The sequence below is a fragment of the Saccoglossus kowalevskii genome, chromosome 7 (genome assembly GCF_978046115.1).
Source record: "Saccoglossus kowalevskii chromosome 7, keSacKowa6.1, whole genome shotgun sequence".
Classification (NCBI taxonomy): domain Eukaryota; kingdom Metazoa; phylum Hemichordata; class Enteropneusta; family Harrimaniidae; genus Saccoglossus; species Saccoglossus kowalevskii.
Genome location: NC_140647.1, coordinates 19,214,889 through 19,234,237, shown reverse-complemented (window position 1 = coordinate 19,234,237; position 19,349 = coordinate 19,214,889). Strand labels below are relative to the sequence as shown.

The following is a 19,349-nucleotide window of genomic DNA, read 5'->3' as shown; positions in this document are numbered from 1 at the left end:
CAATGCACTTTCCCAGTGACGATGTGTATAGTGATATTGACATTTTGGTATATTCATCACAGGAATTAAAACTTGATAACATTGTAGCTACATCATTTATCAGTGCAACAGTCGCCGTCTTGGGCTGTATGGGACCCATATTGTGCATACGTGGCATGACCATCTTCCTTTTCAAATACAAGTCATTGTAATCGACATGCCTGACGTTTATGTAAATGTATATGCTATTAATAGAAAAAATATGGTAAATGGGATTTGCACATGAATAAATGTATTCGCACGTAGATATGCATGCACTTATGAAGCATGTACATACATAAGTACATTCACATTGATATTTGAGTCAAATTTCAATCGTAGATATAATTTGTAATATTAAATATGTAATTGTGATGATTAGTATATTTATATTTTGGACTTTATTGTATGAACACGTAACATACAAGTAATGATGTCTTTGTAAGTGAAAATGACAAACAGCGAGGGGAACAAATTATGCACACATTAAAAGAAATTGAACATGTTGAAAACTAGAGTTTGCTGGTTCAACAGTTTATTAAAGAATGGTTGAATACAGTATGATGCTGTATTTATCTTCTGCAAATTTTTTTTTTTTTAGTATTGATGGTATCTGTGCATATGTGTAGCATATTGAAAAATTTTACAGAGTAAGAAATGTTCCCAGTTTTGATAATGTCTCCGCAGGCCGCCAACAGTGAAGTGATATTTTGACAATTTACTTTGTTACGATGTGATACACATTCCATACATCATAGTATCAAATATTTGGCTGCTGTAAACCTTTTTATTTTCCTGACTTTATATTTTAAGGACATTCAAGAGGACTAAATTCACTGTCTACAAGATCCCAAATAATACCCACTGAAACATTTACTTCTACAAAATATGTTTTCCCTCCCACTCTGGGAATTCAGGAATGTTCATCTTTCATACAAAAAAAAAGTGGTTTACAGTATTTTATAAGGTATTTGTTCTAATTGAGAAACAATAGTGATCTGAATTAATTCTGGTTGCCATGACGATGGGTCCTTTTCAACATAACTTCAGGTACAACTGAAATATCCTTCACATTGCAGTAAACAAAAGGTCATTTTATTCGTATTTTTTGTGTGTGATTATAATGAACTACTTTAAACTGTTAAATTTTCATCAGTATAAATTTTCACGATATTATTTCATGAATTTGTTATAAAGTCGTAATCATTTTATTTAAGAACCCAAGTGAAAAGTCCTTATTGGCAAAATAAAATGCCTTGTGATTTCATCAAAGCAGGGGAGTGCCCAGAGTCGAGTCATCATTATTTCTAATTATAGTGTTCTATTCTTGCCTCATCGCGTCCATGGTTACATAGGTCAGCCGGACTGAGATGATGAGGCAAGAATGAATCACTATTTTAGGAGTAAAATCGTATCAGATGGCTTCCTTGCTTAACCTTTCCACCACCAGTCTTTTTCGCTAAAACTTTTCAGCACTTTTTTCCCCCAGTATATTTCTGCAAACAGACAAAATCGGAGTAAATTTTGAGTTTTTTCTCAACAAAAAAATTGGCTATTTTTGTCAAAATCTTTTAAAGGAAAGTGCAGACTATAAACAGGACTATTTTGTGATGAAAAGAGGGAACTGGTGGTGAGAAAGGTTAACAAAGATCTCCACAATAATATGCGATTGGGACTATAATTGTTGACTGCTACAAAATTCATGATTTTCAGAAGCTCGCTGATTTTTTTCTTAAATTTAAAGTGATTTATGATATTCTGTAACTATGATTCATGTTCACCCCCTCGTCTTGTTCTTGTCTATACTGTTAAATTGTAATCGTATATATGAAAGTACTTTCTGTAGATTTCATCTATAATATTATAACTTGTTTTAATAATGAAATGTACTGATCTGAAACATAGGTCTGTGTTCTTGAACAGGTGTCACAATTTTTGAAACGTTCATTTTGAGAAAATAAAGTATGATATGCAAATGTCAATGTCTTTGTGTCACGTTAATTGTACAATTAAGACGTCTGTTCTTCTGGAGTGCGTTCGTGTTGCTCTCCCCAAGTGACGTGGCAGTAGTGACCCTTGGCAACGAAAGGGGAAGTAGTGTCACGTAATCCTGCTGGTCCGTTGCTATGCAAACGAAACTCTGGTAAAGTGTATACAAATTATTTTAAAATCACGCCCAGCTGCATTTTATGTATAAGAAAATTACCTAAACACGTTTTTACCTATCGATTTCAACGTTCGCTATCTTTTTAGACATCTAAATGGTCCATCTTTGAGTCAAGTAAGGCATTCTCGGAACAAGTGAATAGCATCTAAACACTATCAAAATAAATAGTCACAAAACATATTTGAATATTGCTTTCTTTTATCTCAATTCAAATTATTAATAAATTAAATTTCATAAAACTAGCTGAACTGAATTATAAGTATAATAATATAAATCAGTTGTACACTGGTGTACGTAATATTTCTTGTGTATTTAACCTCAGTATTACTCTGGAAAATATACTTGTATTTCCAGTTACCTATATATATCTACTTTACTTTAAATTTGGTGAGGTAAAAATGTATGCACTTCACCGTCAATGGTTTGTATAGGTGGTAAAATTGGTTATTAGTAACGCGAATTTGTTCATATAGAAATGCTTAAAAATCTCGTACTGGTTTCAAAGGAGACCAGATTAGAGGATTTCCACTTGTCATAACTCCAAGTCCCATGGGGGTGTCTGTGGATTGTTTACAGTAATACGAGTTCACCTATCCGGCTCCAATTAAAAACAAAATGTGTTTTGGTTTGTTAGAATGAGGGCGTAATACACAACAACTCCGCCATTTTGAAAATACGGCGTTTGGCTTCTGCTTGATTCATTCGGATTATCCAAATAATCTGCCCTACACAGAGCACTATTTCATGATTTAGGAAACTAAACCATATATATATATAGTATATCAGCAGATGTGAACATTATTTTTCCAATATGGTAAGTGAAAGTTCTTTGTTTTGATCATATTCGTGCAGTTGTCAGTACAGGATTGTTGTTTATAAATGGCGACCAAAATAGCTGTGTCACTGTAATAACTATATGTTACAATCGGTGCATAAGCACATATCCCTTAGCAAAATACGAATTATTGCACCAAGACTGTAACAATATGTGCTTCTTCTCTTGCTATTAGCTTTGACAAGTGTCTATACGATGTAAACTTGTCATCATTGGTTCACTAAAGTGCATGACTCCATGATGTCTACGACATAAAAATAGATAATGTTTTGAAGTAAATCGGTGCTTATAGTTACTTGGTCATATTAGAAGTAGGCATTCATTTATAGTCTTACTCTAGCTCTGCAAAACTGGGCATTGGGATCGGGTGCAAAAGTGTTAGCAACTCGAATTAAGTATTGAGATGATGATGCATATACTTACAAATGTACATGTACAAATGTATCCCTGCATCACTCAGGATCTTCTCGCATTTCACGTACACCCAGTACACCTAAACTTCGCCTTATCTTAGAAATCCTTGGCAATATATACTCAGCTGCTGTGCCAGCTGTAGATGGTAGAGAATATGATGGTTCTTTCAGTTGTTGCCAAGACTACAATATGTATACTTTGCCCACCAGCAGTATCAGCTATTGTATTATACCATTATCATTTTGATGTACTAATTAGGAACAGCAAAATAAAAAAAAAACTCCCCAAATCATATAAACAAAATCAAACTTGAACTTGTTGACATATGACTGTTATTCTGATATGGGACTTTTAATTTTTTCTAGTATTATCCAACTACTATAATATCTACAGTTTTATTCTGTTTCCTTGAAATAAAACTTTATTTCTCTTGTTTCTCAAATGGTACTGGTTTTGTATTAATTTGTTATGAGAATGCCAAGGTATATCAATAATATACTGCTATGCACAGTTGAGTATTGTTCCCATGGTTATGTTGACCAATCGCAACAGTTTCAACAAGATGATATATCTATACTGGCATAATATAATTACTATTCATTGTAATTTTATAAATTACTGTATAATCAGCACAACAAAGACATTTTTTTCATCTTTAGAAATATTTATAAATTTCAAAATTACAGTTGAATTCAACTAGCTAATCAACAAGCACAGTATGCAAGGATATCATTTGAAAACATTCCAATGTTTTTCATTCAGCGAATAGACATCTTTCATTTCAATTTGAATCATGAAATTAATGAATCTTCTAAAAGCTGAAAGTAAATGCTTTTGTTGCACTGAGTACTCAATATCGAGTTTGAATTGAGTAGTCGTCACTATATTTTTAATTTTATTGATCAGTCTATTATGTCATATAATGGTTCGGCTGTTGTGGCCATGAAAGGAAAAGACTGTGTTGCCATAGCAGCAGATCGAAGATTTGGTATCCAAGCACAGACAGTATCTATGGATTTTCAAAAGATATTCGAAATGGGACCAAGACTTTATTTGGGTCTACCAGGACTTGCAACAGATGTACAGACAGTGTGAGTCAAAATCATATTCATTTCAAAAGAATACCTGCAGTAACATTTACTATGTGGAAAATGCAAATTACCCAATCTAATATTTCCAAAAAAAAATGTCAATATTTGGTGTTACTGCTCACGCAATGAACACATTGCAAAGAGCATATTGTACAGTGGCTATGTACTGACATGTGACTAGAAATAAATCTTTTTTCATGCAAGTGAATTATTAGGTTTGATGACACACACACACCCCCCCCTCCCACATTGACTTATTTTTTCAGCTACTGGATTTGATTTTTTTTTCAGTAGACAAAATATTATACAGCATCTGTGAAATTACAAATTCATATGTGACAAAAGATGTTAAAAATAGCATTTTTTTTTCTGTTTTTTCCCACAGGTCAAATAGATTGAAGTTTAGATTAAATTTATACACACTAAGGGAAAATAGAAAAATTAAACCCAAAACATTCATGAGTATGGTATCTAATCTGCTTTATGAAAGAAGGTAAGTTCATTGTTTATGTGACTTTCTAGAGTTTCAGATGAGCACATTGGTGTGTGCAATGTTCATCTAAGGGATGAAATCTAGAATGATAGCCAGGCAAATGCTTTGGAAGTACTTCATGGTTTATTGGTCTTTCTGTTCAGATATCTGTGAACTACCAGTTCAAGTTTTTGTTGTGTTTTTCATGAGCCAGTGTATTGTTTTTTGAGCAAATTTATTTTGGTTATCTGATCAAAGATGGCCAACCATGCTGACCAGCAACAATAGTGTAGTGTTCATGTTACATAATCTCTGCCTGTGCTGAGAGTCAGGGCCGAGTTGACACGTGCCGAACATCTGTGTGAATGGCCGGAAGCAAGTCTGCACATGCTGAAAAACAGAGATAGAGAGTCAGAGCGAAACTCTGAATTCAAATGTGCTAAAATTTGCTGACTGAACGCTGGGCACAAACCCAAATCACGCCCTCAGTGATGAACATACTAGTATGACATTGCGATTAAAGGCAAGTTCAGGAAGATATGGTCAGATGCTGTAGTAATGAATGAAATTAATAGAGAACATTGTCAGTGGCGGAGCATTGTTATGTGCTGCTGCAACTAGTTTTGTTTTGCGATGCTGCATGGACTTGAAAAAAAAACTGTTCTTTGAATACTTCTTTGCCATTAATTTGCACAATGACTTGTAATAATATAACAGCAAATAGATATGATTTCAATAAAGTAATCATGTGCGTATCGTCTACTATGTTTTGGTCAACTAACAGATTAATGAATGAGGGCGCAATTTCGGCACAAGTCGAGTGGGTATCGATGTGGGCCTAACTAACATGAACACAACTGCTGTAATCCATCTCCAAACATGATGGATTGAAAATTTTGGCACATGCCAAGATCCGTAATGTGAACATAGTAAATTTCTGTGAGATGACTTGGTTAGATTTAATCACACTTTGTAGAAGAACACAGTTGACCCTTTTGTTTTTGTTTGTATAAAGACAATACCGTATTGGCTATATTAGAAGCTTATGTAAATTAGTCATTTGTGTAGCATTTCTAAAATATGTAATATTTTAATGATTCAGTATACTGATGGGGCTAATACAGTATATAAAAGATCTGTTTTGGTGTGAAAACTATGCCTCGGCTGATTTCAGAGTCCTTCAAACTAAGTATTGAAGTTATACACATATAGTGGCTGAGTTTTGTGATGTTTTTTTCTGTCATGAGGAACACTTGTTATAACGATTATTATGCAAGAAATATGTTTTAATATACCCATCTTTCATTACAGGTTTGGTCCATATTTTGTAGAACCCATCATAGCTGGGTTAGAACCAGATACCTATGAACCATTCATATGTTCATTAGATTTAATTGGTTGTCCGATGGTTCCAGAAGATTTTGTTGTAGCAGGTACTAGTTCTGAACAATTGTATGGTATGTGTGAATCACTATGGCTCCCTGATATGGTAAGTCTTGTTACAAGTATATAGCTAATACGGAGTATCTAGTTTTTATACATGTGGGATGAAACTAAGGTACTGTAAAATACTTTATTTTCGCTTGGAATTTTTTTCCTATATTTCACATTAAACTCATCAAAAATCAGTGAAAATAAATTTCATACAAAACGCCCAAAAAGCCTTTTCAGCGAAAATTAATTCCAGCGAAAATAAAGTATTCCACAGTATTTTAATTGCATGTAGATATACTCATGCAAGTGTGTACTGCGTTGACATTTTACAAAATTGTGGTTGCAAATTCAGTGAATTGATATTTTCTTTCATAGGTTACAACCCTATCACAAATCTCTGAATTTTTAGTACATGTAACAAACGAAAATGTCTTCAGCAAATGTATACTCTGCCGGTCACTGATAGAATAGTCATTATTGCATCAGACTCAAAAAACCTAGGTTTAATAAGGGTCTGGTTAATAGCGCATTAAACAGAAATATGGTTTCTGTGGCATAGTGCACTTGCACTTGCAATTCTAACATAAAAAAAAAAAATATGACATTCAATGTACAAAACTGTCACCTGGCATCGACAATATTTGCATAGTATATTTTTATTGATCTAACCTTCTCACCCATGCAAAAAATAGGATTCAAAACTAGCAGAAATACAGTTGATAATGTTTTTTTTTAGAAAATTGTATTCCTCCAAGGGAGGCTAATAAGGACATTGACATGAGGTACCTTTTGGGATTCTGAGAATTAATATAATATATATCTAAACTACATGTGTCATGGCTTTTGTAGAATTCTGAAGAATTATTTGAAACAGTGTCACAAGCTTTGTTAAATGCCGTAGACAGAGATGCATTGGCTGGATGGGGAGCTGTTGTTCATATTATGTAAGTACTACTACTGCTTGTATGGTATATTGAGAAATTCATTTGCACATAAATGATAACAAAGAAGCAATGTAAAAGTTTAGATGAAATGTCCATTATAGTTAGTGTCCTTATTATAGTTAGTGCCTTTATATTGTTTTTGACTCCCATGTGCGAAGCACAAAATGGGAGTCTTTGCAGTTAGTGTGTCTGTATGTGTGTGTGTATGTGTGTATGTGTGTGTGTGTGTGTGTGTGTGTGTATGTGTGTGTGTGTGTATATGTGTGTCCGACTGTTCCACTGCTATCTCAAGAACCATACATCGGTTTTTGATGAAACTTGGTGCATAGATGCTCTGGGCCAATGCACAGATTTGATTAGGTTTTGGTAAAAATCCATGCTCGTTAATTACCTAATTTGCATGATAATTAGCTAATTTTTAGCTGTTCTATGACTGTTCCACTGATATCTAAAGAACCACTCATTGGATTTTGATGAAACTTGGTACATAGATGCTCTGAACATATGCGCAGATTTGATTTATTTTTGGTAAAAATCCGTGCATATTAATTACCTATTTTGCATGATAATTAGCTATTTTTTAGTGGTTCCATGACTGTTCCACTGATATCTAAACAACCACTCATTGGATTTTGATGAAACTTGGTACATAGATGCTCTGAACTAATGCTAGGTTTTGATTAGTTTTTGGTAATAATCCGTGGATACTAATTACCTAATTTGCATAATGATTAGTCAATTTTCGGTTTTTCCACTGATATCTCAAGTACTAATCATCACATTTCAATGAAACTTGGTACATAGATGTCATACGACACTGCACAGACCTGATAGTTTTTATGGTAATATCAGTACATATTAATTACCTAATTTGCATAATTAATTAATTTTCAGCATTTGATATAAGTAGTTAGCATTACATTTCAATGAAACTTGGTACTTACATACTCAAGGACTATGCAGAGATTGATTGTTTTCGATAAATATTTGTGCATATTAATCACCTAATTTGCATAATTAGTTAATTTTCAGCTTTTCCACGGGTATCAAGTACTAATCATCGCATTTCAATGAAACTTGGTACATAGATCCTTTAGGACTATGCAGAGACCTGATTAGTTTTAGGGTAAATAATTGTGCATATTAATTACCTAATTTGCATAATTAAGTTTCAGCTTTTCTACTGATATCTAAAGTACTAATCATCACATTTCAATGAATCTAGAATTATGCAGACCCAATTAGTTTCCGGTAAATATTTGTGCATATTAATCACCTAATTTGCATAATTAACCAACTTTCACACTGATATCTCAGGTACTATACATCACATATCAATGAATGTACATAGATGCTGTAGGACAATAGACAGACCTGAATAATTGTGGGTTAAAATCTGTACATATTAATTACCTAATTTGCATAATTAACCAATTTTAAGCTTTCACACTGATATCTAAAGTACCGTAAAAACTCCAAAATTTCGACCGGTTTTAAATGATTGGTGTTAGAAATGTGACGTGTTTTTAGAGTCAAAATTAAGGTGCATTTTCGGACGGTCAAATTTTTCAGAATAGAAATCAGCAAAACAAAATGGGGATGATAGACAGTGTGCTTCATTAGTTTTTAAAAAATGCAATGTCCGTCAATTGACGTAAACTTCCTCATGTTTCACGGTAAAAGCAAAGGTCGTGGCCGAGTTGTAACTCAAAATCTAAACAAAGTCATCAATCAGTGAGTATTATGACAAGCAAAACAAAACATCAAGACGCGGAGAAGAGGTCAGCACAAAACTAATAGGTCAAAAGACAAAGCTGTCTCGCACTACCTAGGAAAACTTGCAAATGTTCGAAGTACAGGTACCCATTGGACAAAAGATACATGGAAGTTTAGCAAACGATCTCCCCGACCCAGTGCAATGTATCCGGTTAGAATCAAAGCTCACGTGTCCCTTATTTGAGGGACCAAATTCTGCCGTAAATTCGCCCTTGGATTAAAAAATAAAATGGGATTTTAGAAAATAAAATGGGACTTTTAAGGTGTATTTTGGCGTCATTTTTCGGACATTTCAATCAATCCTGCCGGCTAAAATAGAGTCTAAGTTTTACCGTAGTCATTGACGTTTGTCTATTCAAGAGTACATGTGTATGATTTTTATCGTGACTAGCGTGAGCGGGTAAGCTTCCTTTCGAGAATGAGCTGTTATCACTGTGAACAATGTTAAATTATTCTTCAGATGACCAGTTTATTTTTAAAAACAACTAATTTTTTTATTTAAAAAAAATCATGCCGTTTTCGCATCAAAATCCAAGCCAAAATATCGTACTACAACATCAATCTCTTCCGCATTGCGTTCAATAACATTAACATATTTAAATACGCTATGGTAATTTGAACACGTTGGCATCATCCAGCTTTTTGATTGGTTAATTAGCGATTTAACCTATTTGACCTAAGAGAACATGGCGGATATCCTACAGCATCAAACGTTTATACGAGACCGGAATCATTCGCTTACGATGAAACTAAGTTGACTTTTATTTGTATTTCATAACCATTCAACAAATTTATTTTGTGTACATTATTATAATCACTACTGAGTACAGTAATAATCAACAATTCAGAAATGCAGCATGCCGAGGTTTTTGTGTTTGTTTTTATTTGAAACTTTGTTTATTTAGAATATATTTTCGTTACCAATAAAATAAAAATCTCTCAGTCAATCAGAAACCCGGATTCATGCCTTTGAGGAAGGTCCCGTTTGAACGCTCACATCGTTTTTTTTTTCGTTTGGGGGAAAACTAAAACTGGTCGCAATTTTCGAATAAGAATGAGTCGGCAATTTTTAGTGGAGTCGAAAATTTGGAGGTAAATAAAACACCGAAACCAGGCAAATAAACAGGCGTTCGAATTTTTAGAGGGGTCGAAATTTTGGAGTTTTCACGGTACTAATTATTCCATTTCAATGAAACTTAGTACAAAGATGCTCTAGGACAATGTACAAACCTAATTAGTTTGGGGTAAAAATCTGTTCATATTAATTCCCTAATAAGCATAATAATTTCATAATTTTTTGGTTCTAATCACATTTCAATTAAACTTGGAGACATAGATTTTCTGTTACATTGCGCAGACCTCATTAGTTTTACACTCAAATCTGGTCATATTAATTTTCTGATTTGCATAATTACTTTTCAGCTAAGTAATTTCGAATTATATTTAATGTGTCTCCAATACTCTCAGCACATGGGAGTTCTTTCTAAGCTTTCTTTGATTGTAGGTGCAAAAACTTGTTTGAAATCAGAAAATAAGTTTTCATCCATACATTTCAGGTTTCAATTTAGAACTGTTTTTATGTTGTGAAAATATATCTTCCTGCCCATTAAATCTAATTTGCTTTGGATCATCCAGTTAAAGGGCCATAAGTTGTATAGTTTCTCCATATTGTTGGCTTTTTAAATCAGAGCTGTAATAATCCTTGTGTTACGTACAGTTAATGTCAGATCATGGGACCTATAATTGTGGTAATTCCATGCAAAACGGTTGGAAATTGTCAGAACAAAAACATGTGTGCAGCCTGTATTTCCTAACGTTTCCTTGTACATTTATGCACACACAATTTTTCAATCGTCAACGGAATGATGATTGGATTTTGGGTTGCCTAATATTTTGAAAAGCTGCAAATGTTTATTTTATGTAATTGCCTTTCAGAGAAAAAGACAAAATAACAACAAGAACGCTCAAAGCAAGAATGGATTAGACGATGATGCAATTGGGACGTTGAATATGTATTTCGAAATTGACCTTGTACATACAGTTTAGTGGAATACCAATGCCACATTGTTTGACTAAACGCTGGAGATCTGAAAATTAAAAAAATTACTCAAGGACTGTATGTTTCTGATTTTTTTTAGTTCAGGTTATGCAGACACACTTAATGCCAAGTAATACCAAACCACATGCTATTTATTGTGTTCAATTAGAAGGCATTTTCAAATTCATAAGACACTATTGTAGTTTTTTGTACTGTAACTGCTGTTTTGGGTGAGAATGCAAGAAATAAATGAAACCAAAGTACATTTCACTACTGTGATTTTGCCCTCTGTTTATTGTTAGCATGTAGTCTGATAGACCTTTCTATTCATCATATACCTGGTAATCAATGCTGTTGAAGCTATATGATCAGCATGGATGGGTTTCACAGCCTCTGCATACTACCTGGGTAAGTATAGATAATTGTATAAGTTTAAAGGGGAGCAGAGGTGTAGCTTTCGACACTCTGAAATCTATGAATGAATTCTGTCGATAAAAATAACTTGTATGTGCTGCGAAATGCCCTAAATATCGAGTATAAAACGGGCTGTGAAGCAGAAGACAAACTTCCGCTTTTCCTGGTGTCATTTCGCCTCTAGAGGGCCAGTCAAATGACGTCATCAGTGAACACTGATAATTGAACCCATTCATGCTAGTACGTCAATCCCATAGAAATGCTACTATGAAAGACTTTGTTAACTGACTACTTAAAAGTTGAAACATGGTGAGGTGTTGTGTTATGAATGCCGTAATGATTCATGTTATGTTTCTCGAAATCCCAAATAAAAAATCATGTTGTTGGTTGCGAGAAATCGGCGGAAGAACTAACCTGAAAGTGAAGACAGTACAGCGTTCTGGCTATAGTAAACGGCGAGTAAATAAATATTGTTTGAGTTAAAAAATAAATTAGAAATACGCTAATATCATTACAGTAATCATTTCGCCCAACTTCCGGAACGCGGAAGTTTGTCGTCTGCTTCACAGCCCGTTTTATACCAGATATTTAGGGCATTTCGCAGCACATACAAGTTGTTTTTATCGACAGAATTCATTCATAGATCTCAAATTTCATGTACAGAGTGTCAAAAGCCACACCTCTGCCCCCCTTTAAGTAGGTTTTAATTTCTAAATCTTGCTGTAAGAGTGGAATGGTAAACATACGAGAACCTTTACAATGACTGACTTGTACTACCAAAAATGATAAAATTGAAAGATTTGTGATGGTTAACTTAACTTAAATTAAAGTTTAAATTTATTGTATGCTTTGTACTTTGCTCAAGGAAAATTAGATGCAAATTAGCTGAAAACATCCATTTGAAATTGTAATACCGGTGCCCAGTTGTTGGAGGACCTACCTTCTATGGTCAATGTGGTAGGTTTCAAAGCCTATCATAGCCAACTTTTTCAATAGTTACCATAATTTGCTCCATTAGAACCACATATAAACTGAAAGTTGCATTTATTGTATACTGATTTATTAATTACCGTTTACATAAGTGCATGCACTAATTTTTGGTATCATATTTCCTGTTAGCATATTATGCCCTTCTTTTTTCATCACCTACCACTAGCTTTTAAACATTATATTGCCCTTTATATCTGTGATTAAATACTTAAGCAAAGTAGAATAATAATGATTCAAAGGCATGTTTGATAGCCAGTTTTCTCAAATATTAATTTAATCATTCTACAACATCTGTATTAATGCTGCTAGTTACACACCATGTTTGTATGTATACCCGGTATATATACACAGTGACATGTGAGTAAATTGTCACATTTTATTTAATCATAGGGAGGGGTAGGGAATGAAAAACATTAGCAACATATACATGTACTAAAGAAAATACAATTTTATTTGAACATATTACAATTCCTGCAACTATTTATTTTACTACGAATATTTTCAAGTGAAGTTGAATTTGTACCGGTCACGTAATTTACAAGTACTGAATAAATGAACAGCTACGGTATTTGCAACATATCTGCCTTGCCGAACGCCATGAGCAGTTCTGTGGATTCGGTTGTGATTGAGTTTTTAGCATATTAAGGTATGTAAAGTCGAGTTGAAAGGGCTTTCAACTAAACTTTGCCAACAATTTTAATACATGACAACCATTTTCATTGTACAAAATAACAGCATAATGTTTATAGTAGTATACACATTATTTATTACTAACAAAATGGAACAAACACTGGATATGGTATAATATCGGGTATATACAAAGGAAATAGAATAGCCATCCAAAGTACATTGGACAAAGTGACTGAAAGCATTTCCTACAATTGGAATCTCTAAATATCAAATCGTCTTTGTTCAGTCAAAAATTACAATAAAAATACAAAGTTTGAAAGTGTTTGTATCAAATCTGTCCCTCTATGGTACGTGATGTGTTTAATCCCAACATGGCTACTGTACACCTTTGTGAACTTGCAGAGGGATTCGTAAGCAAATAAATAACCAAACTTGTATGGTTATGGCAGAAACAAGAATACATTGAATGTTAAAATGGTTTCTTTATTTTACTTTTTGTACAATTTATGAAAAACATTGTTTTACAAAATATTGTTTTCTTCCTGGTGGTGGTGTTATTGATGTATGCATTTAAGCTACTGGTTGGTATTGTTCTACTCTCTCCAAAAGCTGTTCTGAGTATCCTGGTGAGTAGTACCTGTAGTAAAAATATAAGAAATAAACCAGGTAAAATCGAATTCTGGATCTAACCAGTAATCAAATACAGATTGACCGCTGCTTATCAAGTACCGGTACAATAAGGTTACTAAAAGTGCACTGAATAGATGCCCATTTTGGGTTGGATTTTTAAACTTTGTTCATGTAAGCACATGCACTTTTAACGCAAATACACAAAGACACTAACTGCAGCTGTATTCACAGACATGACATTGTGAAATTTATTTCGCGAAAATATTTGTTTTTTGCAAACAGGAAAAAATGGGTACAGTTGTGCCGTTACTAGAGATAAGATTCCAAGGAAAAATAAATTGTGATTCGGAATTAGCTCTACAGTTGGAGTTATAAAACAGTTGATTCATATGCATAGCCCCCATTACGAGATTATACATGTGTTCACGGACATTACCCGCAGCATGTCCAGTGTATGGAGTTATATTACTTCAATGCATTTGTTGACTTACCTGACAATTTCTTCTGGATAGCAGTTGTTGATTGTGTTAATATATTCATGAAGTGCACTACCAGGTTCTGCTTTGATCTCTTGCACCTTCTTGAGACCACCACTTGTAACAAATAGTCTTCTGGCTTTAGCATCATGTGGTAACACTTTACTGAACTGACCAACAACGTGTTTAAGAATGTTGGCTGGAGCATCATGTAGTAAAGGTTCTAAAGCTGGTAGGTGTACACATTTCTGTAGGATATTCTTCAAAGCTTTCTTTGACTGTAATTCACAAACAAATGCAAATGAGTGAATTTGCATAAAATGAAAAATTTCTAAAGATTACAAGGTTGAGACTAGAACAGGGTTGAAAACTTCACAGATTACATCTCTTGGTTGATCAGATTTTCACAGGAGGCATGTTACAAAATTCTGTTTTGGTTTCTGATTATTATACCTATGCTGATAAACCGAGTTGTGGTATAAATGAAAAAGAAATGTGCCGCAAGTCATTAAACTGATATTAGAGACACTGTTTGAAAGTAATCATGGGTAAAATAAAGTGACATATCGTACAAATTGAAGGCTTTGGGCACTGTCTATTTTAAGGCTATGTTAACTAATTTCAGGTTTTTAATCAAAATGATTTTGCCAAAGTAATATCTTTGCAATCTAAAATCACCCGACTAGCCTGTAGGCGTGTCAATATTACCTTGGTCTGCAAATCTTCTGAAGCATCAGCACGTAGATAACACTGTAATAACTTTGGCAAGACATTAACAACAGCTACTGCTTTAGCATGCTCTGGTGTGTGGCGTCCAATTTGTCCCAATGCCCAGGCTGCTGCTGCCTGGATGTGGTCTTCAGGCTCCTCCGCCAAAGTTATAGCTAACTGTGTCACACCCTGTAAAAAACCAAGTAAAGGGGGTGTGAAGTAATGAAAGATCCAGCAATATTGCAAACTTCATGCACAAGCCATGAAATTGCACAGTCCTTTTCATTTTAAGACTGAAAGCGAAAATTTGGGGTGCATTGAATCATCATTCCTTTTATATGATTTGAATATTTTATTCCTATTTCACTGCACGTTTAAAATCACTGATTTAGTATCATCCTACTGATGCAAGACATAAAATAGTTTCGCTGTCTCATTTGGGGGTGGCCAAATAATCGATGTGCTGCATCTTGTAGCTTGGGAATTGGTACATGTCAGTTTGAGCCATGCCTTCATTTCATTTTACATAAATTAACATAGTATTTACTTTGCTATGTGTTATTTCATAAAATAAAGACTAACCTTAGAGACAATAACAGCCATGGCTAGGTTTTCTGAATGAGCAGCTACATAACCGAGCATCATGACTCCTGGTAAGCGTACATTGCCTTTAGATTCTCCCACATAGTCAACGACAGCAGCCACACCACCTGCATTCACCACCAATTGCGCCAATTCAGGGGTGTGTTTCACAATCTCACGAATAAGTGTTGCAGTGTTCTTACGAACGTATTCATCTATATCCTTTAGGCAAGTCAATACAGCAGGGAATATCTCAGCTTCTACGACCATTTCTGCCAAATCAACAGAGTGCTTGGCAATCTGACTCAGTGCAGAGAATACCTGTCTCTGTAAAGTTGTGGAGAGAAAAAACAAAATTAGAAACATGGTCCTTCTTGAAAACAAACATATAGCAATACGAAAATGCAATAATAATATAAAACAAATAGTATCAAATAGACAAATAGTATTTTGCATTTTTGCCAACTGTTCAGTCTTTTTGAATTAATATCACAAACAGCAGTGCATTTCTAGCTGCTTATTTCTGATTTTACTATTCCACTTTGTTTAGAATGACTTAAAAGTAAGATATAGAGTAGACCAACCTTTAGTTTAGCATCAGGATTAAGAATCATCTGTGCTAAGTGGGCAATGGCTCCAGCATCGACAACAGTCTGTGCTAACTCAGGTGAATGTTTACAAATATCACTGAGTGCTGATGCGGAAATACGTTTCAAAGATAATTCTGGTTCCTGGATACACAACACTAGCAGAGGTACTGCACCAGCATCAACCACAGACTGAGACAACTCTGAAATGGTAAATTAATACTACAGTTAGTGTTGTACTCTATGATGTTTCAGTGTGTAACATAGTCTACTTTATGAGCAACAATAACACAAAAACAAATAAATGGAAATACAAATCATAGCAGAAAGAAAATACTAAATTGTATGATAGTAATTTATGTAATTACACACACAATATGAACCTGCTAGTATTCAAAGATAGTTTCAGTAACAAAATCATACATATCACATACAAATTTTATATTTGTAGTTCTCTAAGGCCAAATAAAACAAATTTGGTGATTTTTTTTTTGCAATTTGCAAAAACAAAGACTGGGTAGGTGGACACATTTAATTCTCCTCAATAAGCTCTTAGATTATGCTTAAACATAACATAATCATGGTTTAACTACAGAAGGGAAGAATGAAAAAAATATGATAAATTTCCTTTATACATCCAAGACACTACATGTACATAGAAAAAAGTAAATGAAATTTTGCAATATTGATGGAGTGGCCATAGCTAATGCATAGAAATAAACAAATTTAAAAAATAAAATAAAACTATTCAATGTTTCCCAAAATATGGGTAGGTAGTGTTATTTAGTGTTATCCTAATATAATGCATACCGTAGTAGTGGTAATACTAGTAGCCAGGATATTAAGTCACATATTTTAACCCAACTTCAACAATATTTTATAATTCCAAGTAATATGCTGTAAAAAGGTATATACTCAGTAATACCAAATTTGTATTTGTTTGTGCTTGTGGAAAACATCAATACCTGCATTATGTCTTGCAATGTATCCTAAAGCCCAAGCAGCTGCCTCCTTAACACCAGGATCAAACTCTTCTAAACAGATAACCAATGCATCCAGAGCACCACAATCAACAACAGACTGAGCTAGCTGTGGTGAATGTTTAGCAACAGCTCTCAATACAAACGCAGCGGCCTTCTTATAGAATCTCTGCAATTAAAGTGAACACAGCATAAGAAAAATGTATAACCTGAGTAAACAGTCATAGAAATGAACTGATTGTCAGTACATTCTATTAATTTATCAACTTACATTTTGTTCAGCTAACGAATAGACTAACTGTGGCAGGATATCTCCTTTGACAACAGCTTCGGCGAGATCATCATTATAGTTAGCCAAACGTCCAAGAGCCAATGCTGCGGTTTGTTGTATTGTTGGTACAATATCCAAAAGTAAAGGACGCAACAAGGACATCACACCTGAGAACAAAAATTTGGTTATTAAATATGTTTTTATCAATTTTTTTTAGGTATCACAAGTATTACTCTGATAATTTCTAAAATGATCTCAACAAGATTACTGGTGCATATTGTTTGGATATAGCATAATTATCAATATTTATTTTTTAATAAACAGATTGCTACCATATTTGTGTAGAGAATCCTTGCGGCATGATCATGAAAGAGGATTTATCAACTAAAACTACATGTGAGCCAACCCACACCATGATTTCCCAAAGTTTCACTCATTATTGTTTATAGTCACGAAAGCAGAATTTGATCTTGCGATAATCATATTAATGTAAGTACTGTTATGATAAGTTGAGGTGCAGATATTCTGTTAAATTCTGTTGATAATAAAGTGCAATAAGTGCAAACATAATCCAGTGAAAATACTTTTCGCCTGACACTGACAGTTCGAAAGTGATTTGAATTAAATCAATGAAATATAAAAATATTAATTTCAACAAAATTAAAGTTATATGTACATACATATGTATATGTACAGTACTATGATTATGACTAGTAAACTTGGTACGAATAGAACCTAAACTGCCATAGTGTGAACATGGAAGTAATTTACCTCCATGGTGTGAAGGACGGAGTGTATGGTACACTATAACTTAAACCTAATCAATTATTAGCAAAAAAATGATTTGATGTAGTATAATATTATAACATAAATTATCAGATTTAAAGTGTTTAATATTATACTGCATTGATGATGACTATAATTAATATTTTAGACTTACCGGCATTTTGCAATATCTCAATGTTTTGCGGCCGTGACGACAACTCGGCTATAGTTTGGACAAACTGTGTACGAGACTTCTGATACTGTTCAAAAACTGAAATATAATCAGACAAGTTATATATATCAATAATCTAGCATGGATAAATAATATTTTAGCACATCGTTACAGTTTTATATGTTTGTATACATGTAAACACAGGTATTGGGTCAGATACCTACAGCAGTTTGGCAGGGATAGCCATGGTGATGACACAAGGACAGGCAAACATTACCAACAGTTTCTTCTAAATTATATACGTACTAAGTGTTTAAATTTACTGAATACCAACGACGAAGATATAATATGTAGTGACTAGTGTTATTGTAGCAACATAACATACACTGATTAGAATACGTAGGCTGGTCAACGCTTCAACGACCAAGTACTGGCTAAAATTTACTTGTGTTCTAAAATTTACTTGTGTTGCATACAGTTGTGTCCCTTACAAACGATAGTTACTAACCTTGTAAAACTTGTCTTGAACTCATCTTGCTTCGTTGTGTATTCTCCTTGCGAGATTATATGAAACAAGGTGCCTATATGCAACCGAAGTTATTCCAAATCAAAGAACGCGGATGGCACTCACAACAAATGTATGACTGACCAGTTTCTGTTTTGTTGCTAGGGCCAACTCAGGAAATACCTATTGCGCATGCCCGGTAAGAGAATGATGGGAAATTTTGTATGCGATATGCGAGGCTTTTTCCACCGCAATTGTTATTATTTACATTTCATATTTCAAAATTATCTGTATTTAGAAAAAGAATCATGTGAGAGACAGAAATACATTGAATTCAGTGGTTGTCAATGACAGGCACCGCAAGACGACTCGAACGGTCGACTCAAACAAACGTTATAGAGGGCGCTGTCATCAATAGAATAGTGTAAGGGTTGACAATTACAAATT

At 34.0% G+C, this 19,349-nt stretch overlaps 2 protein-coding genes across 2 annotated transcripts; one reads left to right on the top strand and one right to left on the bottom strand.

The window, feature by feature from the left end:
- Positions 1-2,849: 2,849 nt before the first annotated feature.
- On the top strand, positions 2,850-11,459 carry LOC100373803 (proteasome subunit beta type-3-like). The gene is made up of 6 exons (XM_002732629.4): positions 2,850-2,999; positions 4,341-4,525; positions 4,911-5,018; positions 6,309-6,486; positions 7,281-7,375; positions 11,087-11,459. The coding sequence occupies exons 1-6, from the start codon at positions 2,997-2,999 to the stop codon at positions 11,133-11,135; spliced, it is 618 nt and encodes a 205-aa protein (XP_002732675.1). The 5' UTR covers positions 2,850-2,996; the 3' UTR covers positions 11,136-11,459.
- A 2,226-nt stretch (positions 11,460-13,685) lies between these two features.
- LOC100373955 (sperm-associated antigen 6) lies at positions 13,686-19,062 on the bottom strand. Its single transcript, XM_002732630.4, has 9 exons — positions 18,906-19,062; positions 18,401-18,496; positions 17,461-17,627; positions 17,175-17,358; positions 16,207-16,412; positions 15,623-15,949; positions 15,038-15,229; positions 14,345-14,607; positions 13,686-13,860 (listed from the first exon to the last, which is right to left on the bottom strand). Exons 1-9 carry the CDS (start codon positions 18,928-18,930, stop codon positions 13,794-13,796), a joined length of 1,527 nt encoding a protein of 508 aa, XP_002732676.2. The 5' UTR covers positions 18,931-19,062; the 3' UTR covers positions 13,686-13,793.
- Between the last annotated feature and the right edge of the window lie 287 nt (positions 19,063-19,349).